Below are 25,212 nucleotides of genomic sequence, written 5' to 3' on the forward strand. Positions count from 1 at the left end.
GTGTGTGTGTGTGTGTGAGTGAGTGAGTGAGTGAGTGAGAGAGAGAGAGAGAGAGAGAGAGACTGCCCTGACAGTCAGACACACACAGGTTGGTTGTGAACAAATTGTTTCCGAGTTTGAGGGGGAGCTCAATACGGGAAAGCCAGCAACAGGAAGAGGGAGAGTTCCGTTGGTAGCCGACGTAAGCGCTGATACAAGCTGGCGAAACAAGTCAAGCCAGACTATGGAAAAGCAAATCCCTTCCATGCTGGGCTGACATGCCAAGCCAACCCATGCCGAGCCGGCACATGTCTATGGAGAAATGCCACAAGAGTTCCCTGATGGTTGGGCAACAACCATTAGTAATTGCCTACCTCATGACTATAGCAAAGATGCATCGTTTGTTTTGTTATTAGTTTTTATTTGTTGGTTCCTGGAAGCTCATAGCTGTCAAATTTTATTCTCAATTTCGACTTTATTCACAAAATTGTGTTTCAACTTTATTCTCAACATTTAGTTTTTGTTGTGCAAGTGCATAATGCAAAAAACAACAACAACAACAATCATTACACTAGGGTGGCAACTAACAAATATTTTTCTATCAAATAACCTGCTTATTAATGTTTTTATTACCGTTTTCAAGCCTTTGTCATTGTAGTTTGCAATACAATGAAATTAGGAGCGCTGCTCTTGCATGGTGATTACAATCAATATACACTGCCCAGCCAAAAAAAAGTCACTACCTGGATTGTATGAAGCAAATAGGCAAGAGCCCTCCAGTGGTCAAAAACTCCAATAATTAATAAGTTTCAGTTGGCAACAAGTAATTTAACCCTAACTGATGCTGCAAATAGCTTTTTATTTCTTAAAGATCTCCTATTATACTACTTTTCTGGTCTTAATTTCTTGTTAAAAACTGCTATAGAGCAACCTAAAACGAATCACATCACAAAAAACTATGTAGATTTTCGGGAAACGCTTCCTCTCATCTGGGCGATTCAGCAGTCTCTGTCCACACTCGGCTTTGTGCTTCTCCGCCCCCCCTCCTGCAAACCCCACTCCGTTGTGATTGGTTACCTTCCTTCCGGAACACTTTCAGCAGCGCGCGGGCAGATTTGAGAGTAGGAAGGTGGGGGCATGGCCAGAGCGCGACACCACGTTGCAGCATTACCATACATGGAAAAATCCGGGAACGTGACGACACGATGGCAGGTAATTTGAACCGATTTGAACAAGTGAATTCTCGACCAGCTGCCCTAGTGTTTAGCGCTCTGCACAGCCACCCCAGACAGTCAGCAGGGAATACGTCTAAATGCATGTACATAATTATTTGATACGCTAGTATGGTTAAACATGACTATAAATCATTATAACAACGTTTATAGGTCATAAAAGTCGAAAAAGTATAATAGGTCCTCTTTAAATAAATATTGCTTTTTTTTCTATAATTTTGTGGATTTAAAAAAAAATGTATGGGGGTTAAAATGCACCCCTGGCCCTAAAGTTATTCTGTACTCATAAACTTGAATTACTGCAATTATAAATGATCAAAAGAATGCAGAAGTTTTCTCAAAATCTTACTGTCAAGCTGTGTGACAATGCTTCACAAACATTTTCATGTTGCTTCTGACGGTTTAATTTTAGTTTTTTTTTTCAACAATGTATTTACAATAATAACAGAAATCGTAACCCACAAACAAAATGTACCATCTAAAAAAACGATCACGGTCACCTTTAAAAGTGATCATTCAAGAATTAAATATACAGGTCCTTCTCATATAATTAGCATATTGTGATAAAGTTGATTATTTTCCATAATGTAATGATAATAATTGAACTTTCATATATTTTTGATTCATTGCACACCAACTGAAATAGTTCAGGTCTTTTGTTGTTTTAAAACTGATGATTTTGGCATACAGCTCATGAAAACCCCAAATTCCTATATCAAAAAATTAGCATATCATGAAAAGGTACTCTAAACAAGCTCTTAACCTAATCATCTGAATCAACTAATTAACTCTAAACACCTACAAAAGATTCCTGAGGCTTTTAAAAACTCCCAGCCTGGTTCATTACTCAAAACCGCAATCATGGGTAAGACTGCCGACCTGACTGCTGTCCAGAAGGCCATCATTGACACCCTCAATCAAGAGTGTTGGAGCCATTATGTCACTCTTTTGTTTGTTTTATTTTGTGATATGTAGTTTTGTGTGTTACCACTGGGTGGAGCTTTGGGCTCAACTAAAAGCATATAGCTAATCACCGGGCACGGCCAGGTGTGTGTGTTTTGGGGAAAAGCAAACCGTTTGTACCGTGGCAGCGTGTCGCCTTATATGTTTGCTCTGGACCAAGTGATGAAATAAATGGGTCACAGCACTCAAACCAGAAATATGTATTAGACATTTATTATGAGCACCACATCACGCGTACGACAAGAGTTCTCCCACACCGCACCAACCAGGGCTAATGTAGAGCCGGTTGTTAGGCTTTACAAAGAGGGTAAGACACAGAAAGAAATTTCTGAGCGAATAGGCTGTTCCCAGAGTGCTGTATCAAGGCACCTCAGTGGGAAGTCTGTGGGAAGGAAAAAGTGTGGCAGAAAACGCTGCACAACCAGAAGAGGTGACCGGACCCTGAGGAGGATTGTGGAGAAGGGCCGATTCCAGACCTTGGGGGACCTGCTGAAGCAGTGGACTGAGTCTGGAGTAGAAACATCCAGAGCCACCGTGCACAGGCGTGTGCAGGAAATGGGCTACAGGTGCCGCATTCCCCAGGTCAAGCCACTTTTGAACCAGAAACAGTGGCAGAAGCGCCTGACCTGGGCTACAGAGAAGCAGCACTGGACTGTTGCTCAGTGGTCCAAAGTACTTTTTTCGGATGAAAGCAAATTTTGCATGTCATTCGGAAATCAAGGTGCCAGAGTCTGGAGGAAGACTGGGGAGAAGGAAATGCCAAAATGCCTGAAGTCCAGTGTCAAGTACCCACAGTCAGTGATGGTCTGGGGTGCCATGTCAGCTGCTGGTGTTGGTCCACTGTGTTTTATCAAAGGCAGGGTCAATGCAGCTAGCTATCAGGAGATTTTGGAGCACTTCATGCTTCCATCTGCTGAAAAGCTTTATGGAGATGAAGATTACATTTTTCAACAAGACCTGGCACCTGCTCACAGTGCCAAAACCACTGGTAAATGGTTTACTGACCATGGTATTACTGTGCTCAATTGGCCTGCCAACTCTCCTGACCTGAACACCATAGAGAATCTGTGGGATATTGTGAAGAGGAAGTTGAGAGACACCAGACCCAACACTGTGGATGAGCTTAAGGCCGCTATCGAAGCATCCTGGGCCTCCATAACACCTCAGCAGTGCCACAGGCTGATTGCCTCCATGCCACGCCGCATTGAAGCAGTCATTTCTGCGAAAGGATTCCCGACCAAGTATTGAGTGCATAACTGAACATAATTATTTGAAGGTTGACTTTTTTGTATTAAAAACACTTTTCTTTTATTGGTCGGATGAAATATGATAATTTTTTGAGATAGGGATTTTTGGTTTTTCTTTCTTTTTTTGACAAAATCATCAATATTAAAACAATAAAAGGCTTGAACTACTTCAGTTGTGTGTAATGAATCTAAAATATATGAAAGTCTAATGTTTATCAGTACATTACAGAAAATATTGAACTTTATCACAATATGCTAATTATATGAGAAGGACCTGTAGTTCCACATGATTCACACCAACAGAACAATCCTGAGCGTATGACGGTAAGAACATTTTGCATCGAAACTGGGTGTAAATCGGGCTTTTACTCAAGTATTGACAGAGCCATGAATCATCCCTGTTTAACAGATAGAGGATTTCAGTATTTTATTTAAAAAAAATGTCAGCTCCTTATCACAAATGCATGCTACAGGTTGACAAAATCCTAACAAGGAAACTTACAATATAATAGTGTACAATTATATAGTCTTCATTTAAAATAAACAAAAAGGAATAATTTGGACCAGAACATTTTTCATCAGAAGCATAAACAGATCTTTCTATAAGGTTAGAGATTAACTATAAAGTAATACATTTTTCTGTCCATATGGAATTAAGTTACAAAATTCCCTTAAATTATGCCTATACTTTTATGAGCAAACATAAGAAAAACAGATTAATAAGAAATCACCTGAGTAATTTAATCCAATTTTGCATACAACTGTCACTGACATACTGTAGTCCCCTTATTAAACAGGTGCTCTTACAACAACTCCTATTTACAGTGTACCAATGTTCACAGTTCAGTCCGACCTGTGTGCAAAACATAAATCTTGCTAGAAAACATACATAATTTGTACATAATCAGAATATGCATTTGTGAAAGATAAAACTATGAGTCACTTATTAATTATGTATTTAGATGAACAGAAATTGAACAGACGTATAGTGGAAGGTCATTCAAAATATACAACTTGAATCATTAGTTCCACCTTATTAGGACATAATATCAACCCATTTAAAAAGGTGATTGGTGATGAAACTTTAAAACAGTTTATTCCAGTCTCTAGTTGCCTCCATGAGGTGCCGTTGGCCATGGCCAATCCAATCTTCTTGGCTGTTGAAGAGCCGCCCACAAAACCAGCAGTCAAACACCACTGGACCTTGTTCATAACCTGATAAAGTATCCACTACTTCATACTTTTTTCTGCTTTTTTTTCTTAACTTCATTTTCAGAAGGAATCGCTCTCTGACAGAATTCCTAACTGGACGAGGTCTTGGATCGTCGCTGTGAGACAGCACAGCATTGTTGGAAGAATTCTTCCCGAGAAAAACTTCAGAGAGTGCTTGGATTGTTTTCTGAGACAAGGAGACCTTAGTAACAGCACCTTTGTACCTTTTAACTACTTTCATGATATTGGTCACTTCAGGAATGTCAGCATCTGGATGATTGAGCACCACTACAGGTTGGCATCTACGGGGGCATTTGACTTGCTGTAGAGCACTGAATGGGGCAAGTCTCAGTGTCCTTTCAACCTCTTTGGCTACAGGATTCCATAATACAGTAGTGTCTTTCTCAATCAGCACTTTATTTGAAAGTCTTCTGGCTTTATGCACCACTGCTGGAACCTCGTCATATAATGGTTTCCTGCGCCTTTTCCTTTGGCTTGGAGGCCGAATTGGCCTTGGAGCTAAAATAGGTTTCTCTGCCTCACAGGATGGTACCTTTCCATTTATCTGAGATGATGAAATAGAAGATTCCTCGATATCTTTCTGTGCATTTTTTTGTAGTGTAATCAATTTCTTTACTCCATTGCAGGCATTTGCATTGGTTTTGTTTGATGACACCAGAAAACACTGGGTCTGAGGTCTGGTGGCCAGAAACAAGGGTTGACTGCTTGAGGCGGGAGCGCCACTCTTAAGACGACTACCAGTAGGAGTGACAATTTTAAATATTACTTTGTTACCATTACTTTCACCAGTTGGGCTACAGTGAATCCCATTATTTACATCCTGGTTGCTCAATAGTCTGCCTGATTTGGGTGGAGAAATATATCGGAGCAAGAAAGCCTGGTGACCAGTTTGCAGATTGCTGGGTTTGTCTGGTGGCATGGCAAGAACAGGGTGTGAGTTTAGTGGAAGTTGTGTACTTGCCAATCTAAGGCTAGTTGTACTTGGGGACTGAACAAATGGAACAGATCTCTGTACTAAGAAGCAAGTTGGCTGTGTCTTTGCTGTTTTGTCTTTAGGGTTACTATGTGGTGTGCTTGAAAGAAGTACAGGACCTTTAAAACCTGGGCTGTTGATAAAGTAGTGATTTGAGGTGGTGCTATCACCTTCTTGAACAGCAGAGATAAGTGTTGTCCTCTTTTCAGCAGCTCCTGTCTTTGATATACCTAACCTGCTGTTTGGAGTATGGGTTAGGCCAATAGAATTGTTTGATCTTTCTAACCCTGGATTCATGTAAGATACATTGATCTGAGGATTTGCAGAATTGGTTATCAGTTTGAAACCTGGAGCGGCCTTCACCTGCACTGGCATGGAAAACCGATTCTCAGTAGTCTTTGATAGTACTGGCTGCTTACCCTCTGGTAATTGAACAAGTCGAGTTGATTTGGTTTGTTTTAAAGAATAAATGCTTGCACTAGAAGATCTGACTCTTTCCTTTTTAAGTTGTTGTGTAATGATTGCATCTGAATATTCCTCCACAAAACTGCCCAGGGAACTTGAATTACTCTTTGTTTCTGTCTGTTCTTTGGATACAGGAATGCTGTCCTCCTCAATTTTGATAATATTAAAGTCCTGGAACACTGACTCAGGATTTTCATCCTCAGTGAGAGGATCATCAACAATGCAATCATCAACTTCAATGTTACTGTCTGACATTTTCTTAATGTCTTCCTGATTATTTTCACAAGTTGAGTCTTCTCTAATGTCACTTTTTGTGAATGGTTCTGGAGTGTCTGCCAATGTCGAGCTAAACTGTGATTCGCGAATACTTATTTTGTCTCCTGAAAGTTTGGACATATCATCAAGGTTTTGCGTTAGGGTAGGTGAAGTGCTGAATGTTTCCTTGGAATAATTGTGAAAAGTAAATACTTCATGGTTAGGTGAATTTTGCAAACAGTTTTCTGAGCCCATGGCACTTTCCCTGCTGTTACCGAATGTTATGGGGTCTGACTCTGATAGTACTGGATTTTTCAAAAGGTTTTTACAATTTTGTTTGTCATTGTTATGTCTAAACTCAGTCCTGACCTCAATATTGTTAGCGTTTTTTGGACAACTCTGAGAAGATTGGACATCATTTTGTATATGGTTAAAGGAAGTGTTCCAATTGTGTTTGTCAATAAGTCTGTCTGGTAGTGTATCAGTCATTGATAACTCATCTGCAGCCTCACAGTTTTCAAAATGGTTTTTTGAGACTACCTTATTTACAAAAGTACTTCTGTCTGAGCAGGTTGTTTGAGTTGGGTTAATTTGTTCACCCATATGATCAAACTCATTTGTAATGTCTGCACAAGTCAAAGACTTATTGAGTATAGGATGAGTTTGATCCCCAACCACATCTCTATTTGGAGTTGAATCAAGGTCGCAAACAGATGTTTCTTCATCCTCAATCTTTACTTTTACTGCCATAATTTCATCCTGATTCATTTGTATGCAAGATCCACTTCTTGGTGAAACAGCAAAGCAATGTGATGTTGAGCTCTTACTACGAGAGCATTCCTCATGCTCCATAGTAACTGTACTTTTATCCAACACAGGATTTGGTGCTGACAAGCCTACATCTTCACATGAAGACTGGTTCTGCATTGATGAGTCTTGCTTAGGTGTTGGTATTACTTTGAGAACTAAATGTTTTTTGCCATCAACCATTTTGAAGCCCATTACTTTGGTTGTACAGTTGGGAGGAAGTGAGATTTTGTTCTTCACCATTAGAACCGTCAGACCATTGGGATTGGTGTGACTTGCGTCAGAACTAGCAAAGTTGTCACATTCATGTAACATTTCTGGAATTGACTGCTCTGTGTTATGATAGCCTTTGCTCCCATTTTTGTTGTCCTTTTTTGCTACAGTCCCATCCTGGAAGTTGGGAGTCTCCTCTAAGGATATTTCTGGATGGATTAGCCTGCCATTTTGGTTAAATAAACTCCCAGAAAGGGAGTTTAGTTTTAATATCCTTTTAGCCTCCAGAGTCTCAGCACTCTTTTTTGGCGAATGTTTTAAGTTTGTCGACAGATTTGCTAGAGTACCACTGTCTTCTACTGTCTTCAATACATTCCTTCTCTCAGCCTCCTCTTTGTGGACAGCTGCTGTGTGTTTGTTCAGGTCCTCACTTCTTGCCTCACCATATCCACAGATTTGACAAGTAAAGGGAAAAGTACCTGAGTGAGCTTTCATATGCTTGTTGTGATCCTCTTCGTTCAAGCTGATATGTCTGCATTTAGAACATTTCCAAGGACTCTCATTATGATGATGGATGTGCTGGACAAATGTACCTGCATCCACAGTTGTAAACTCACACCAGTCACAGTTAAACTGTCCATTTAGACTGTGACACATGATATAGTGTCTGGTAAGCAAAAGCAGAGAGTACTGAACATCATCGTTGCAGAGCTCACATGTCACAAGAGTATTCCTGTGCTCAATCCGATGGCGTTGAAGAGCAGGGAACTCATTTGTGACAAAACCGCAAAGGTCACAAGGGTAGGTTGGAAGAGTTCCCTGATGAGCTGCTCGAAAATGTTTAAGGAGATCATTGGGGCTATATGTGGAGTCCGCTTTACACACAGAGCATTCAAAACTAAGAATTTTTCCAGAGAAAACAGCCCCCTGCTGAATTTTACAATGTGCTTTCTTGAAAGTCTGTTTATCTTTCTTGGTTGAAATCCCATGTTCCTTAATGGAAGATTCTTCTGCATTATTGAGAGGCGACCCATCCGTCACTACTCTTAAATGCTTATACACAAAGTCTTTTACCTTCACTTTTTCATCCTCTGTTACTGATCTGTTGCAGTTTTTGGCAGAGTCATGAGGTATTGTAAGGTCTTCTTCCATAGTTCTAAACCTGCAGATATCTGTAAGAGAAAATAACACATTTTCTTTTAGAAATATAGGCAGAAGGATCATTACAGTCACACACAAAATGAATTTGTCATTGCTGTAGAGAACAAAAATAATACAATGTATAATGTATGCAATGCAGTGCACATGTCAAATTGTGCATGATAAAGATAAACCTTGTTCCGAATAAATACAAGCCATTAGCGATCACCCTAACTGCACATGGTTCACTGCAGTATTTAATAGTAGAGGCGGGCCACCTGGAAATTAAAATACTCTCATACCATGACAAAATATTAAAAGTTCTATTTCACGTATTTGCATAAATTCCTTATTAGAACCTGAGTGGTGGAGTAGCCAGAAAGTTTAACATATTTCCAACTCCAAACTTCGATTTGTAAATCTTAGGAGTAAGCATAATATATTGAGAGAAAGGCAGAGCCTTTGCTCAGTGATCTGTGCACGTAATGAAGGGAGTAGTCTTAAATGGACATCATGATCTTTGTGTTTGACACTTTCTTTAAGGCTCTGTTTCAAGAGTCAAATGTTAAATTGTTTTACTCTTTAACAGACACTGGGTTAAAGGTAGGGATGCACCGAATATTCGGCCACCGAAAAGTTCGGCCGAAAATAGCAAAATAAGTCATTTTCGGTTTCGGCCCGAAACAGTTAAAAAGCCGAACAACATTACCGAAAATTGGCGAACTAAATGACACTAAGGAAATATGTTTTTAAAAGAGCTGCGCGCTTGTAAACCAGGAAATGGCAGTAAAGAGAGACGTAACCGTGTATGCGAGTCCACGTCTCTTTGTGAGCGCGCAGCAGGAGCAGTTTGGAGCGTGCATGAAAATGTCAGAGTCCAGTGTGGGAGAATTTTTTCAAACTGGATGAAACACGGCGCAGACAGTGCAATGCTTAATGCAGCATAAAGTTAAAACGCTCGTCCAAGACTGATGTTTAATCACCATAGAAACACAAAAGCCTTGCGCGAGCGAAGCAGCGATTCACCCGGTGAAACTCTGTGACAGTGTGACAGTTGGTAACGGTGTCACTCACAGTGACACCTCGCCGGTGAGGGCCGCCGCGCAAAAAAAAACTTTAGTTTGACATCTAAAATGATAACCGGAGATATCCTGTCCGTTAGCGCTGTTGGGGGAAAAGGCTCCTACGGTCTGATTGCATTTCTCGAGCCTGAATACACAGAGCCAAGTCGGCAAACTGACAGCGCGACTAAATATATGTCCAGCATGCCGCCTCCCCCCGTTAGTTTCAGTCTACAGACGAAAAGGTTACAATCACCTCCTAAGAATGGACATCGTTTAAAGCCTCTCATTGTTATGATCAGGGCTTTGAAGCAAATTCTGAAGTCTGAACATTATGGTGGCATCTGTGGTGCAGTTTTTTTAGAGCAACTCAACCTGCACTGCAAAAAATGAAGAAAGGCAATAAGTCAATATTTTTGTAGATTCATCCTCATAAGTCGAGGTAAAAATCAGTGAGAGGTTCACAAATTAATTCCTAGTAAAATATTAATTTTACTCATAGATTTGAAGGTTTTACTGTTTAATTATTTATTTAGGGTTGCTTTTTAGTTGTAGGCTATGTTTGAGGAGAACATTTGGGAGTTCATGTATGCAATGTTGAAATAATTGACTAAATAATAAACAAAACTGCAAAAGCCTCTTTCGGTATTCGGTTTCGGCCTTTCGGCCAAGAATTTTCATTTCGGTGCATCCCTAGTTAAAGGTGAAGTAAGCGATTTATTTATGTTAATATAAGTGTTATATCGCTCTTTATTCATATAGTGTGCGTTATTCATATAGTGCGCGTTTCATAAAGCCGATCTCTCAGTCAGCTGCTCTGCATGTAATCGGCAAATAAACTTTTCGGGGATCCCAAAATTAATATCCAATCACAAGAGAGAACGCTACAAACCGACACCCGTCTCACTCATGGTCTCACTGCCGGTGCACGCCAGAGTGACAGATGGGTGAATGTTTATGCGCCTACAATGGCGGAGCAGGTAAAAAGTCCTTCACGATGTTTGTTTTGATGGTTTTTATCATGTTTTATCACACTTATGGATCTGAGATGATGCTAGATAACTCGCTGCTTGAAGACCGCAGTGCATTAATGTGGTGACTTAGGGACGAGCGAGGGGACTGCTAAATGCAGTAACTGACAGGAAGTTAGCTAAAAGAACCATTCTGCTTACAGCACCTTTAATCAATTAAAGTATTAAGTTTAAAATACGTGCAAAATTTGTGCAACATTCAAAATTATAAAGTCACGCCGAGTTCCTCAGATGCCGCAAATCAGGCCGTAGGGCTGATTGATATATTGATTAATTTTTGCGAGAGAGGAGAAAAGAGAAGTTCAGCACAGAGCAATTGCAAGCTCCCACATACGGAGCTGTGTGCAGTGACAAAAAGAAAGAAATAATTAAATAAAATGTAGTAGTCAGTAATAGTGCTATCGTTGTGCAGCCCATGCTACAGGTGTTTTTGTTGTTAGTTGGCCTTAAAGGGCCTCATGTACCCAGTTTAAGGGTATAGCTGAATTAAAGTAAAGCCATTAACACGGCCGCAATGTCGCGCTACTTCATTGCTCTGCAAAATGTATCAGGCAGCCCTGCAGCTATGAGCCAAACAAGAACACTTGCGTAGAGAGACCAGCGCGCTCCCAACTGCAGTTTGGGTTAAGAAGCTAACAGACGACATAAGTACTGTAATGTAACGGAAAACGTTTAACTCTTTGTTTAGTTAGATCAAGTTTATTTTGAAGTCCAGACCTTTATTTTGTTAACTCTTCCTGTGACTTCCTGTTTATCGGCTGAGGCAGCCATGTTGTATTTTATTAATGAGCACACGGTCTACAGGCACAATCCTTCACCATCCTCATCAGGTTCTCTTCTTTTGGCATCGCCAGTAAGTGTTATCTTTATTTAAGAACCTTAGGAATGGAGACATGTTATTATTTGATCACATTTGCGTTGTTTAATAGTATATTTATCAATGTTTAGATTCTTACCTGTGTGTTTATTGTGTATTTCAGTTTTACCTTTTCTTCAATAAATCCTGCTAAATTCATACCTGGCGTATTCCTTGGAGGATAACATTGGGAAACGAGTAAACTTGCTGTATCAAGCTGTTGAGAACAGTATAGTAAAATGGCGGCCTCTAACAAGAAGATGGATCAGGATAAAGATATGGATGGATTGCCTGAGGAGCAGAGTATTAAGGAAAGTCTTGATAATAAATCGTATACCTCGTCTAATACTCACCGGTCGTCACGCTCTCAGCGATCAAACTTAAGTATGGCTGCTACTAAAGCACGTGCCGAAGCGGAGGCAGCTAAAACCAGAGCAACCTTTAGCAGAAAGGAAATGGACATTAAAATTGAGAAAGCTCGTTTGGAAGCAGAATTAGACGCGCTTCAGCAGGAGAAAGAAGCAGAGGCAGCTATCGCTAAAGCCGTGGTTCTGGAAGCTGCTGCCGACGAGCTCTGCTCTCGAGGAAGCTTAAAGGACCTCCAGTCATTACCTAGCTTAGAACGTGTACATGAAAAAGTAAGTGAATATGTGGCAAAGCACATTAAGGTGGATGACAATCACCCAGATGAACAGTTTAACTCAAGCCAACAACCACAGCAGCCGTCAAACCTGCTTACGCTGGACGAAGAGCATTACAGCTCGTTAAATCTAGATCAAGTGCAGTCTAACATGGACCATGGTATCCAGCAACACTCTAGCCCGCGTCAGGCACGTCACCGCCACTCTGAGTCATATCGGCTAGACAGCCAGCAACATGCCTCACAGCCAGTCAACCCACAGGGGTACAAACAGCCCAGTCAGGGTCAGCAACCGAAAATCAAAGTCGAAGACAGGCAACAAGTTGACGTGTCACACCACGAAGTGGAACAACGGTTCAGCTTACACACGCCTAATGCGTCTACGTGCCAAGACCTAAATAGCAACACAACAGATCTTGCAAAGTTTCTGATCAGAAGCCAGCTGGTTTCAAGTGGTTTGACCAGGTTTGATGATCAGCCAGAAAACTTCCTCAGCTGGAAGTCAACCTTCACAAGCATTGTAAATGGTTTGGATCTCTCGGCACATGAACAGACCGACCTGCTAATAAAATGGTTAGGTCCAGAATCAAGTCAGCAAGCACGCAGGATGAAATCTGTTAATATCAAGCATCCAGCGGTGGGCCTTAGCCTGATTTGGAGCAGACTGGAGGAATGCTATGGCGCTCCGGAAGCCATAGAAAAGGCTCTGTTTGCTAAAATAGACAACTTCCCTAAAGTCTCCAACCGTGATAACCAAAGACTCAGAGAGTTGGGAGACTTGCTGTTTGAGCTTGAAGCTGCCAAAGAAGACGGTTATGTGCATGGCTTAGTCTACCTGGATACAGCAAGAGGAATCAGTCCTCTCGTGGAGAAGTTACCTTTCTATTTACAGGAAAAATGGATGACATTTGGATTCAAATATAAAGAAACCCACAATGTATCTTTTCCACCATTCTCAGTCTTCTCTCAGTTCATAAGGAGAGAGGCCAAAGCAAGAAACGATCCCGGTTTCAATGGTTCCAGTTCCATAGCGCCCACTCTAAAAAAGGAAAAGATGGGAAACGTGAACTACAGGAATCCAGTTTCTGTCCACAAGACAAGCGTGTACAAGGAATCTACTGATAGTGTTGGGAAACAAGCAGAAGACCCAAATACACTATGCCCTATACACAAGAAACCTCATCCACTTAAGAAGTGCAAGAGCTTCCGAGCAATGCTACTGGATGACAGGAAGAAATTCCTCAAAGACAAGAACACATGTTTCCGCTGCTGTGATTCAGTCTCACACCAGGCCAAGAACTGTGATGTTTTGGTTAAATGTACAGAGTGCAACAGTGAGAGACATATAGCGGCACTCCATCCGGGCCCCACCCCAAGGGATTCTAAGCCATGGAGCCCTCCTAAAGTCCATGGCGGGGAGCCTGAGCCAGAGACGGTGCCTGGAGATGAACAAACCTCAGCTGGTTCTACAATGTGTACGCAGGTTTGTGGCAAAGGCTTCAGTGGGAAGTCTTGTTCAAAAATATGCCTGGTTAATGTATATCCCCAGGGTCATTATGAAGAGAGGAAAAGGATGTACGTGATGTTAGATGATCAAAGTAACGTCTCATTGGCAAAGACGGAGTTCTTTGATGCCTTCAACATACAAGGACCATCAATACCATACATTCTAACGACATGTGCTGGAGTCGTCAATGTGTCCGGAAGAAGAGCTCATGGTTATGTTGTTGAGCCACTCACAGGAGAGATAAGCATTAATCTTCCAACTCTTATTGAGTGCAATAACGTGCCAAACAGCCGAGCAGAAATCCCCACACCAGAAGCAGCGTACCACCACAGTCACATGCGAGCTATAGCTCACGAAATACCTGCTCTGGATAGCTCTGCAGACATTTTGCTCTTGTTAGGACGAGACATTCTCCAGGTCCACAAGGTGCGTCATCAGTTTAATGGCCCGCACAATGCTCCATTTGCTCAAAAGCATGACCTTGGGTGGGTCATTGTTGGCGACATCTGTCTCAATGGAGCTCACACCCCAGACGAAGTAAATGCATTCAAGACTTGTTTCATGGAAAATGGCCGCCCCAGCTATCTGAGTCTCTGTGACAATCTCTTCAAAGTCAAAGAGGACTTCAGCCAGGGTTTCAAGCAGAGCACCTCTCTACCACAGACAGGAGCTCCCAAGCAGCAAGAGGACCACTTTGGTAGAACGGTCTTCCAAAGGACTGAAAGGGACAATCAACTTGCACCTTCAATCGACGATTTGTTCTTCCTGCAGCTGATGGATATGGGATTTGTCAAAGATGAAAGTGGCAGCTGGGTGGCACCCTTGCCATTTCGGAGCCCAAGAAAGCCTCTCCCTAACAATAAACATAATGCACACCAACGGTTTCAGTCACTGCAACGATCCTTTCAGAAGAGACCCAGCATGAAAGAGGACTTCCTGGAGTTCATGCAAGGGATCCTGGACAACAACCATGCCGAACTAGCACCACCATTAGAAAAGGGAGAGGAAAGTTGGTATCTGCCCATTTTCGGGGTTTATCACCCACAGAAGCCAGGGAAAATCCGAGTGGTGTTTGATTCGAGTGCCCGTTTTGAGGGAGTCTCCCTTAATGAGGTCTTGCTTCAGGGGCCCAACCTCAACAATAGCCTCCTGGGTGTTCTTCTTAGGTTCAGGAAGGAACCTGTTGCCATAACCGCCGATATTAAGCAGATGTTTTACTGCTTTCTCGTCCAAGAAGAACACAGAGATTTCTTGCGCTTCATGTGGTTCCGAGACAACAACCCTGACAATGAAGTGGTGGACTACCGCATGAGGGTCCACGTGTTTGGGAACAGCCCATCACCTGCAGTGGCAACCTATGGGTTAAGGAGAGCAGCACAGGAGGGAGAGATGGACTTTGGCAGGGACGTGTGTCAGTTCATCAAGACAGATTTTTATGTTGATGACGCATTGAAATCCTTTCCAACAGAGGCCGAAGCAGTGGATGTTTTAAAGAGAGCCCAAAATCTGTTGGCATGCTACAACATCAAACTCCACAAAATAGCCTCCAATAGCATCAAAGTAATGGATGCCTTCCCTAAAGAGGAGCGAGCCAAAGGCATGGAAACTCTGGACCTTGCTGTTGATGACTTACCTGTCCAGCGCAGTCTGGGAGTAGCCTGGGATATGACTACGGATACACTCACCTTCAATATTCCTGAGACTCAGAAACCATTCACACGCAGGGGAGTGCTTTCCACCATCAACAGTTTGTTCGATCCATTGGGTTTCTTAGCACCTGTGACAGTGCAAGGTAGAATTCTTCTACGAGAACTGGTCTCCCAAGGTACAGACTGGGACGCACCTCTGTCTGACGAGAAGTTCATGAAGTGGAAAAAGTGGCAGGATTCCCTACAAGAGCTTAACAAGCTAAACATCCGTCGCACCTATGCTTCCTTCTCTCTGACGAGGGCCCAAAGCATCGAGCTCTGTGTCTTTTCTGATGCCTCTGTAAAGGCAATTGCAGCGGTCGCCTATCTTAAAGTGAAAGCTGAAGATGGTGTCATCGATGTCAGTTTCGTACTTGGCAAAGCCAAACTGGCACCTCTGGCAGAGCTCACCATACCAAGATTAGAACTCTGCGCAGCAGTGTTAGCCGCAGAAATCGCAGACCAGGTTAGAGAAGAATTTGGCAAGAAACTGGACACTATCACATTCTTCACAGACAGTAAAGTTGTATTGGGTTACATCAACAATGAATCCCGTAGATTCTATGTATACGTCAACAACCGTGTACAGCGTATCAGACAGTCGAGTCACCCAAGTCAGTGGAGGTATGTTCCCAGTGAAGACAACCCAGCAGATCATGCCTCGAGATCTGTGCCTTCAAGTCAGCTGCAAGGTACTAGCTGGCTGACTGGACCAAGGTTCTTGCTAGAATTTGAGAGTTCATCCCCAGAAGACACACACTTCGATCTGATTGAGCCGACATCAGATGCGGAGCTTCGTCCTGAGGTCTCAGCTTTCTTGACCAAGGTCTCCGGAGAAAAGTTGGACACTACACGTTTTGAACGTTTTTCCTCTTGGAGTCGACTGACAAGAGCAGTAGCACGGCTGCTACACGTTACTCGGAGTTTCCACAAACAAACAGATGATTCAGTATGTGCCGGCTGGCATTTCTGCAAGAAAGGCTTGACAACTGCTGAGTTGACCAAGGCGGAATACGTCATTATCAAGGCTGTACAACGCGAGGTGTACTCAGAAGAGATAGAGTGCATCGAAAAGAAGAAAGACTTTCCTGTGAGTAGTTCCCTAAGGAAGCTCCATCCTGTGATGGATGAAGAGGGACTTCTACGAGTAGGGGGCCGTACTACTCATTCTAACCTACCTGCAGATGAGAATCACCCGATCCTGCTCCCTGGTAAGCATCATGTTGCTGTGTTACTTATTCGCCATCACCACGAGAGAGTCGAACATCAGGGAAGACACTTCACGGAAGGCGCTGTGCGTTCAAGTGGCCTATGGATTGTGGGAGCCAAGCGAGCCATCAGTAGTCTAGTCTATAAGTGTGTAGTATGCAGAAAGTTGCGTGGCAAGTTGGAACAGCAGCAGATGGCAGACCTACCCGCAGAGCGTCTACAGCAAGAACCCCCATTCACCTATGTAGGGCTAGACGTTTTTGGACCTTGGGAGGTTGTAACACGCCGAACCAGAGGTGGCAGTGCGAACAGCAAGAGGTGGGCGATATTGTTCACTTGCATGTCCACAAGGGCTGTCCACATGGAAGTGATTGAGTCGATGAGTGCTTCAAGCTGTGTGAATGCCCTCCGCAGGTTTTTCTCGATCAGGGGACCTGTGAAGCAGCTTAGGTCAGACCGTGGGACAAATTTTGTTGGTGCTACCACACATCTGAAGCTTGCTGCAAGTGCTGGAGACGACAGTGTAGAAGCTTACCTTCTCAGCCAGAAATGCACATGGGTTTTTAACCCTCCGCACGCATCCAACATGGGAGGCAGTTGGGAGTGCATGATAGGAACGGCACGGCGTATCCTAGATTCGATGTTGCTCCAAGCTGGAAGGTCGAAGGTTACTCATGAGGTCCTGTGCACGTTAATGGCGGAAGTTTCTGCCATAATTAACTCCCGGCCACTGATACCAGTCTCCTCGGACCCAGAAGCACCGCTGATACTTACCCCATCGATGTTGCTTATACAGAAGATCGGGACTCCTCCTCTTCCTCCTGGAAACTTCTCTGATGCCATCCAGTTGAAAAACCAATGGAAAAGAGTTCAAGCATTGGCAGATACATTCTGGGCAAGATGGAAGTCGGAATATTTGAACACCCTTCAGAGCAGGCAAAAGTGGCATACAAAAAGGCCGAATCTCAAGGAAGGAGACGTGGTTCTGCTAAAGGACAAACAGGCAAGACGACACGAATGGTCCATGGGAAGGATAACAAAGGCGTTCCAAAGCGATGACGGACTGGTCCGGAAAGTGGATGTAAAGGTGACGTCCCACCAACCCCCGAGGACTTACCTGCGACCTGTCTCGGAAGTAGTTCTGCTGCTGGAGTCGGAGGCAGTGTAATGTGGCATCCTGTGGAAGCCAAGCGGGGAGTGTAATGTAACGGAAAACGTTTAACTCTTTGTTTAGTTAGATCAAGTTTATTTTGAAGTCCAGACCTTTATTTTGTTAACTCTTCCTGTGACTTCCTGTTTATCGGCTGAGGCAGCCATGTTGTATTTTATTAATGAGCACACGGTCTACAGGCACAATCCTTCACCATCCTCATCAGGTTCTCTTCTTTTGGCATCGCCAGTAAGTGTTATCTTTATTTAAGAACCTTAGGAATGGAGACATGTTATTATTTGATCACATTTGCGTTGTTTAATAGTATATTTATCAATGTTTAGATTCTTACCTGTGTGTTTATTGTGTATTTCAGTTTTACCTTTTCTTCAATAAATCCTGCTAAATTCATACCTGGCGTATTCCTTGGAGGATAACATTGGGAAACGAGTAAACTTGCTGTATCAAGCTGTTGAGAACAGTATAAGTACTGTAAGTGATGTACCCATAATATGTCAAATGGAGAATCTGTTGATGACAGCTGATAACTGACAGCCTTTGGGATAAATAGAAGAGAGAAAAAAACTTGGCGAAGATAGCTCATCGTGAATAGCAGGGTTTTTCCTGGCTCAAAATGGGCCTTTGGGGGGTTAGTACGCGGACCGACTTTTTTGGGGTCGCAACTATGTGCAACAGTAAAGGCAAAACGTTGTATTTTAAGAGGGTCTAGGGTTGGGAGAGAGCAGTTTCTGTCCAGATAAAGATCATTTCAGTCATTCTGTCAATCACTGTGTTACCATGGAGCTCACTGACTGATAATCACAATAAAGAACCTGTAGATATGAAGTCAAAATACAAATAATGACTACCTATTTAATAATGTAATTGTTTCTAATTGACCAAAACTATGGAAATTGCAATTGACATTGTGTATTCACGATTATTAAAGACAGATTTATTTAAGAACATCATGCATTTATTTAACTTTTAACAAGGTTGACACCATGACTTTGGACTTTAAACATAGGCCTAATTGACCTGAAAACAAGGAAAATAGAAATAGGCTGAATAAGTGAAACATATTTTTAATAAGTTAATAAAATAAATATGTCAAAATAAAAATAACCTGTTGCAAATGGTGTTGATAGGGCAAGTATTTTGCTAGCAGGAATGTGAGTGCATCATTTATTTATGTCCCAAGGAGCTGGCTGGATATTGTACAGTGTTGACTGTTGTGGTGGCAGGAGTCAAGGAGCTTTAAAATCCTGTGTTTTCAAATCATTTATTGCTTGGTCATAGACCACTATGATTTGACTTAAAGCGAATAAACAAATCGGTCGAGATGTTTTGAGGTGCAGACATGGTCGCATATTCCTTTTTTTCTCTCTCACGTGACTCGCGTGTGACATATCTTGCACATTATTCGAGTCCGTTGTGAGTCTGAAGTGTTTTCAGACAACACAATTAGTTTTAGCTTTATTCTCGTCCAAAGGCTGACTTACTGCCGTCCTCAGAAGTTTTTCAAAACACCCGGCAATGCGCAACATTTCCCTCCTACTCTGGACTAGCCGAAAGCTAAACTATCAGGTGAGGGAGGGGCCGAGCGGAGCGCACGGCTGAAACAGTTCGCTGCATTTGAAAGACTGCGTGTGGAAAAATTATGGTTTAATTGCGATTATTTAGTTTTCATGATTGAGGGAAGCCGTAATAGTAATCGAAATTAAAGTTATTGCCCAGCCCCTCAAGAAGGAAGATTTAAATTGGGCTGAATTTGGAGAGGTTTAAATTATATTTATTCTCAAATTTTATCATTTTGGCACTGGTGATTTTCCTTTGGCGGTGGGTAAATCCTCTTTGGGGGGCGCCGAACATTTCTTTATGCAGGAAAAACCCTGAATAGTTAAATGTGATCTTGCATAAAGTAGTGTTAGGCGAGATACTAAAATAAAAAGGCTACAGCTGCTGCTGAATTACACTACGGCAGGGGTGGCCAACCCGCGGCTCGCGAGCCGCATGCGGCTCTTTGCCCAGCTTCGTGCAGCTCTTCAGTTCATATCAAATGATGTGATTATAATTATTATTTTTTTTTTTTATATACTTTTTTTTTTGTGTGGGCCTATGTGTGTGCATGTTCGCAAATGTTTCATGCGGCTCTTACGTTCGTTTTACATGTCTATTATTTCATTTTTTATTTTATTAATGTGTAGGCCCTATGTGTATGCCTGTTCGCAAATGTTTAATTGAGGACGCAACATAACGTTCGCAAACGTTTGGTGCGGACGCAACATAAAATTGAGGGAGGTTTTCCGTGAGTAAACTATTTGTGTCAAGTTCGCTCCGAAACAGAGTGGGAGAGTTCATATTTTTTGTTGAACGTTATGGCAGTAACTTGTCGTAACTCGACGTCATTGTAAATGAGGGTCACCCCTCAATTGGTCTCTCGAGGATAAATAAAAGTTAAATGAAATGAAAAAAACATGGCAGGCCATTCTGCCTTATATGCCAGGTGTCATTTGCGCATTTCAAGGCTTCAAATCTTCGGCGCCACTTCAGCTCTCTCCATGCTAAAAGTAAGTCCCACAAAGCAACATGCATAGTAAGAGAAAAACGCTATTTACAAATAATGATATAAAATAAAATTACGATAGGGCTCAGAGGGTTTTTAACACTGGTGGTCATGTAGCGACACATTTTAGCAACTTACTCTCTCTCTGTCTCTCTCTCTCCTTCCTTCTTTCTTCGCTCTTCCGCTTCACTCGCTGCTAGAATCAATGTAACTTTGCAACCGTGTAGGCTACTACTGCCAACAACTGCCACACTCGCTGTTCTTTGATGTTGGCTACGTGATTATGTGCCGCGTGCTGCGCAATTTACGTTACGCGCGGTGCGCAATTTACGTTACGCGCGGCCCATTTTCTAAAAGGAGCTACGTACCAAAAAAATAAAAAAATAATAGAAAATGCGGAGGAGAAGGATTTTTATAGCAGCGGCGCACGTTCATTTAGCAGCGGCGCTGCGCCGCTGCTGAATGAACGTGGGGGAAACACTGACATTTACTGCAGCTTATCAAAACTATACAATTTACTTCTTTTTATAAAGAGATATGACTGATATTGACCAGAATTGAGTTTAGCCTTTTGGTCCGGCCCTCCACAACAGCCCCTGATTCTGATGTGGCCCTTTGGGGAAATTAATTGCCCACCCCTGCTCTAGAAGAACTAATGGCATTCAAAGAAAAGTCATCTAAAGGCCTTTTCAGATGGGAGGAGACGTTCTTTCTGTGCACTGGCATGGACCGATAGAGATGGGAGGCTCCGTGCGGTAACCATGGAAACAACTTTTGTTTACAACCGTGTATCGCTGCTGTTAAATATCTACTCATATTGTTAAATTTTGTGTAGTTTATAAGTGGATTAGTTATTCAGTTTGGTTTGATTTAAATTAGGGCTGTCAAACGATTAAAATTTTTAATCAGATTAATCACAGGTTTCTGTGGATTAATCACGATTAATTTTAACATTCGAAATATGCCCGAAAAATTAAAAATGTCTCTGTATATTGTTGTACGAACGGAAAGATAAAGGACAGAAGGTGGATATGTACATTTAAAATTAGTATTTTTATTAATAAAAAATTCAAATTGTGGTTTTAATACTGAAAATACATGTAAATCAAACTAAAATATATAGGGGAGAACGGGGTAATTTGTCACATGGGTTGGATGTCACATTCGTTATATCTCGCCACCAGAGCGCGCTAGCTCTGAAATGTTGATATAAAAAAGGTCCAGAATTGGGATCAGAGGTCACATACATAGACTTCCTTGGAGGAAGACAGCTGCATTTCAGGTGAGAGGATGTTTTGTGTTTTTCATGTCAAATTCAAAATATTTTGCTTCTCAGTATTTTTCTTCTAGGCTTTTACACAATGGGTTTATAACAAAACACTTGTTACCCTCAGAAAGTGTGAAGGGTAAACTATAGTTTAGATTGTGGTTAGCAAGCTAATTAGTTGTCAGATGGTTGTTGGCCTTGATGCTAGCAAGAAATTCAAGTTGGGGTTGGTATGTGACAACCGACCCCTTGATGGGGTTGGTTGTCACAATGTGTCAGAGTGTCTTTGATGGTAAATTACTTCTTCATTACAATAAGTTGGAAAAAAAGAGAGACACACATTTCTAGCCAACACCTTAAGCTTCAATTTAATGTAGGAATGGCTATTGACAGATGTTTTGGTGATGAGCAATTCTCACTAGAGTAAAAAGTGTGCCTACTTACCCCGTTCTCCCCTACCTACCACACCATAATTCAATTGGTCTGTCTCTTTACTATGTCTTTGGGCAAATATAGGCTATATAATGGCATTTATTTTGTGAATCTATAGATTGTGCATTCTTGAATACAACTTGATTACAGTCCGCTGTGTGTGTGTGTGTGTGTGTGTGTGTGTGTGTGTGTGTGTGTGTGTGTGTGTGTGTGTGGAGCACAGACGTGACGGTTTAGCGGCAGTGCGGCCGCTTGTCACTCAATCTGTAGAACGGCGGTGCCTCCCTCTCTCCACTCGCATGTCATTGGAAATGTATTACCAGACACATCAATCGCCTCCCGTCTGAAAAGGCCACTATTAATGAAAAATATCCCACCCAAAAGAAGAAGAAAAAAAAACGGAAAAAAGGGATCCCTTCGTCACCTCCCGGTACTCGGAGGCTGACCAATTTCCCAGGATTCCCGAAATCTTGGGTGCCGTTCAGCAAACCCTAGTTGTAGCTGAGATCAGAATGAATAGTGAAATTTTTTCTGTACCTGTAATCCTTTAGGAAAAACATATGCATGCCATGCTTGAAGAGGAGCTGGCCACAGTGCCTGTAAGACAGCAGCATAAATATCAGTTTAAGCTTCATGTTATCTTTCTTGTTATTTTACTAAATTAGTCTCTAAAAAATGTCCCAATCCAAACAAATGAGGCATAGTATTTCTGCTTTCATACAATGAATATAATATAGGAAGTTTAGCTATTTATTTTAAAAAAATATGAGCGATTTCAGAAGAAAAAATTTAAGTAGAGGTGCACCAGCCCCAACTGGCTTATTTTTTAATTGTATATACAATTTTAAAAAATGCAGTTAACCCATTGATGAGTATGGCAATCTAGGATACGTGTCCTTATCTCCTGAGGGTTTTCTGAAAAAATACTACGAATTGTCAACGTCTACCAAAACTTTAATATCTAAGCCTCTGTAGCACATAGAAACATGAAATAAAATAAATTAAAAAAGGTAAGGTTCACAGGTTTTATTTAAACATGCTCCCTTAGCGCTTACAAACCAACACACTTTTTAAAAAATCGTCAAAATTAGACGGTGAAAAAAAATTATATAAAATATTTTAAAATAATGTGCTAAATGAGGTTATAATCCTGCTTCCTTAAGCATGGATAGTAGTGACTGAGTGTGCAGTGGAGAGAGAAAGATAGACAGATAGAGGGAGGAAGAGATAGCTCTTTTTTATAATTTAGTTCAGTTATCACTCAGTGCGGTTACATGGCACAACTAGATTGGATTATCACATATATCGAACAAGACACTCGAACGGACCGTGTCACTTGTCTGAGTATACATGGCCTTTCAGAAATCGGATAAATGTCCGATGCCTGGCTGTCTCCACTATGCTAGGTGGCGCTGTAGCCCTTTCAACCATGCTTTCAACAAGTGGTTTTAGAGCCACGTCCGGTTCTCTTCCGTCAATAACCCGTGGTGTAGCCTATCACGCGCAGGCACACAAGCACAGAACGAGAAGTCCGATATGCGATGTCCGATCCCTGTATACATGCAGAGAGAAAGCCGACAATGAACGAATTATCTAGGTGTTCTTATCCGACTTCTCTTCTCCGTTATTGTGCCGATTTGTGTCCGAAGTAGATCGGATAAAGGTGTGTACATGCAGTTTAAAAGTCCTGTTGAGGTCTTATTCTTTTAGTTATCCGATTATGAGTCTGCATGTAAACGCACTGACTGACACCATAAATCCGACTTCCCAGTACAACTGGAACGCAGACTGCAGCGGGTCCAAACAGCTGTATAACACGGAGATGAAAACGAAACTGAAACTTTACTATCGCCTGCCTGGGCTGAATTTGAGTTGGAGCAGCAAAATATAGCCTAAATTCATAAATATTGTTAATAAATAGATGCAATGTGTTGTGTGATTTTCGTCAGTAGCCTATATTAGACCGAGATTCTTCGCTCCGAACGCCATAAATTGTTCTGTAATAAACTATCGCCGACACAGCCGGCTTATTTTTTTAGATTTATAATTTTTTTTTGATTAACGTGATTTTCGGCAAACCACACAACATTTGGTTTTAAAAAAATCAACAAACCCCAACTCATGTGTATTTGAACCAATGACAGTGCATTCTATGCTGTGTGCCCCATGAAAATTAGATAAAGCAGCAATGCTGTGCTACGCAGCAGCCGGCAGGAGATACAACGTTGCGTCGCGCAGCAGCCGGTATCAATGGGTTAAAGGTGCGACGAGGAAATTTTAAATATTTCTGAAACAGTCAAATTCTTCCTCTGATGATCATTTATGACATCTAAAAGCAAACGAAACCATCAATGCATAGAATGGTATTTTTATATAGTTTTTCTTGATGCCTTTGTCATGGGTCCCTCACCCTGGAACTATAAGAATGAATAAAAACTCAAAGTGACTCAGAGCAACTATAAGTTAATTCCAATACAAACCAAATATTTCCTGCAGCTGCAGCTTCACTTTAAAGCATTAAACTAAAATTTGTAAAATTAAAAAAAAAAGTAAAATTTGAGCAGATTTTTATTTTGAAGCAGGAAGAAAAAGTAATGTCTAAAGCTGCCTGAATCGGCAGACTCCATTTTCGGGCAACGGTCGGTAGTTGGACCGGTGTGTCCTGGCCTTAAGAAGAAAAATTAATACCAATACCGGCAAAAGAAATCGACAAACTACACTACAGCATACTCCATAAAGAGTTTTATTAAGTTTGAGTAACAAATTTTCAATGCACTTGAGCTAACAACTGCTGTCTAATTACAGAAAATGAAAATGTTTAGAAGTCTGAATGAAGACAATGTGAATAAAGCCAGCCACGATATTTGTCGTACTCCCTCCACCTCTCACTGAATTTATAATAGCTGGGCATGCATTTCGCTGCGTCGTTCTCTCCTTTTTTGCTTTCCCGCGGCCGACTTCAAATTCGGAAGAAGGGGACACACATTATTCTTCTGCGTTTAAATGCAGATCACAGCCACTCACAGCCGTATTGCCTCTAGCGTAGGTGTTGAACTTGCTGGATTATCATTGAAGGAAATAAAATACCGGTAAAATAAAACATAGAAATTTAAAAATGTGACTAGAAAAATAGAAAGAAAACAAATAAGGCACGCTCATTCATTCTGCCTTGTTTAAATGTAATGCCAGTGTTTCCCCTAGAATTTTTTTTAGGCCCGGTGGTAAGAGCTGATAAAGAGTATGCGCGCCACGTGCGTACAAAATTTCTAGAAGAAATTGACCAAAACGAACCCCATTT

General features: G+C 41.7%; 1 protein-coding gene across 2 annotated transcripts in view; it reads right to left on the minus strand.

Annotated features, from left to right (window-relative positions):
- Nucleotides 1-3,889: 3,889 nt before the first annotated feature.
- Nucleotides 3,890-25,212, minus strand: part of LOC307266552 (zinc finger protein 518A) — a 32,395-nt gene continuing 11,072 nt past the window's right edge. The window contains exons 2-3 of one of the 2 annotated variants that reach the window (XM_080048596.1): nt 22,452-22,511; nt 3,890-8,539 (exon numbers count right to left, since the gene is read on the minus strand). In XM_080048596.1, coding sequence (XP_079904722.1) covers nt 4,506-8,519 — 4,014 coding nt within the window. In that variant the 5' untranslated portion in view covers nt 8,520-8,539; nt 22,452-22,511 and the 3' untranslated portion in view covers nt 3,890-4,505. The remainder of the gene's footprint in view (nt 8,540-22,451; nt 22,512-25,212) is intronic. The other variant, XM_080048597.1, reaches the window with a different exon arrangement.

This window comes from Ammodytes marinus, assembly GCF_949987685.1.
Source record: "Ammodytes marinus genome assembly, chromosome: 20".
Classification (NCBI taxonomy): Eukaryota; Metazoa; Chordata; class Actinopteri; order Uranoscopiformes; family Ammodytidae; genus Ammodytes; species Ammodytes marinus.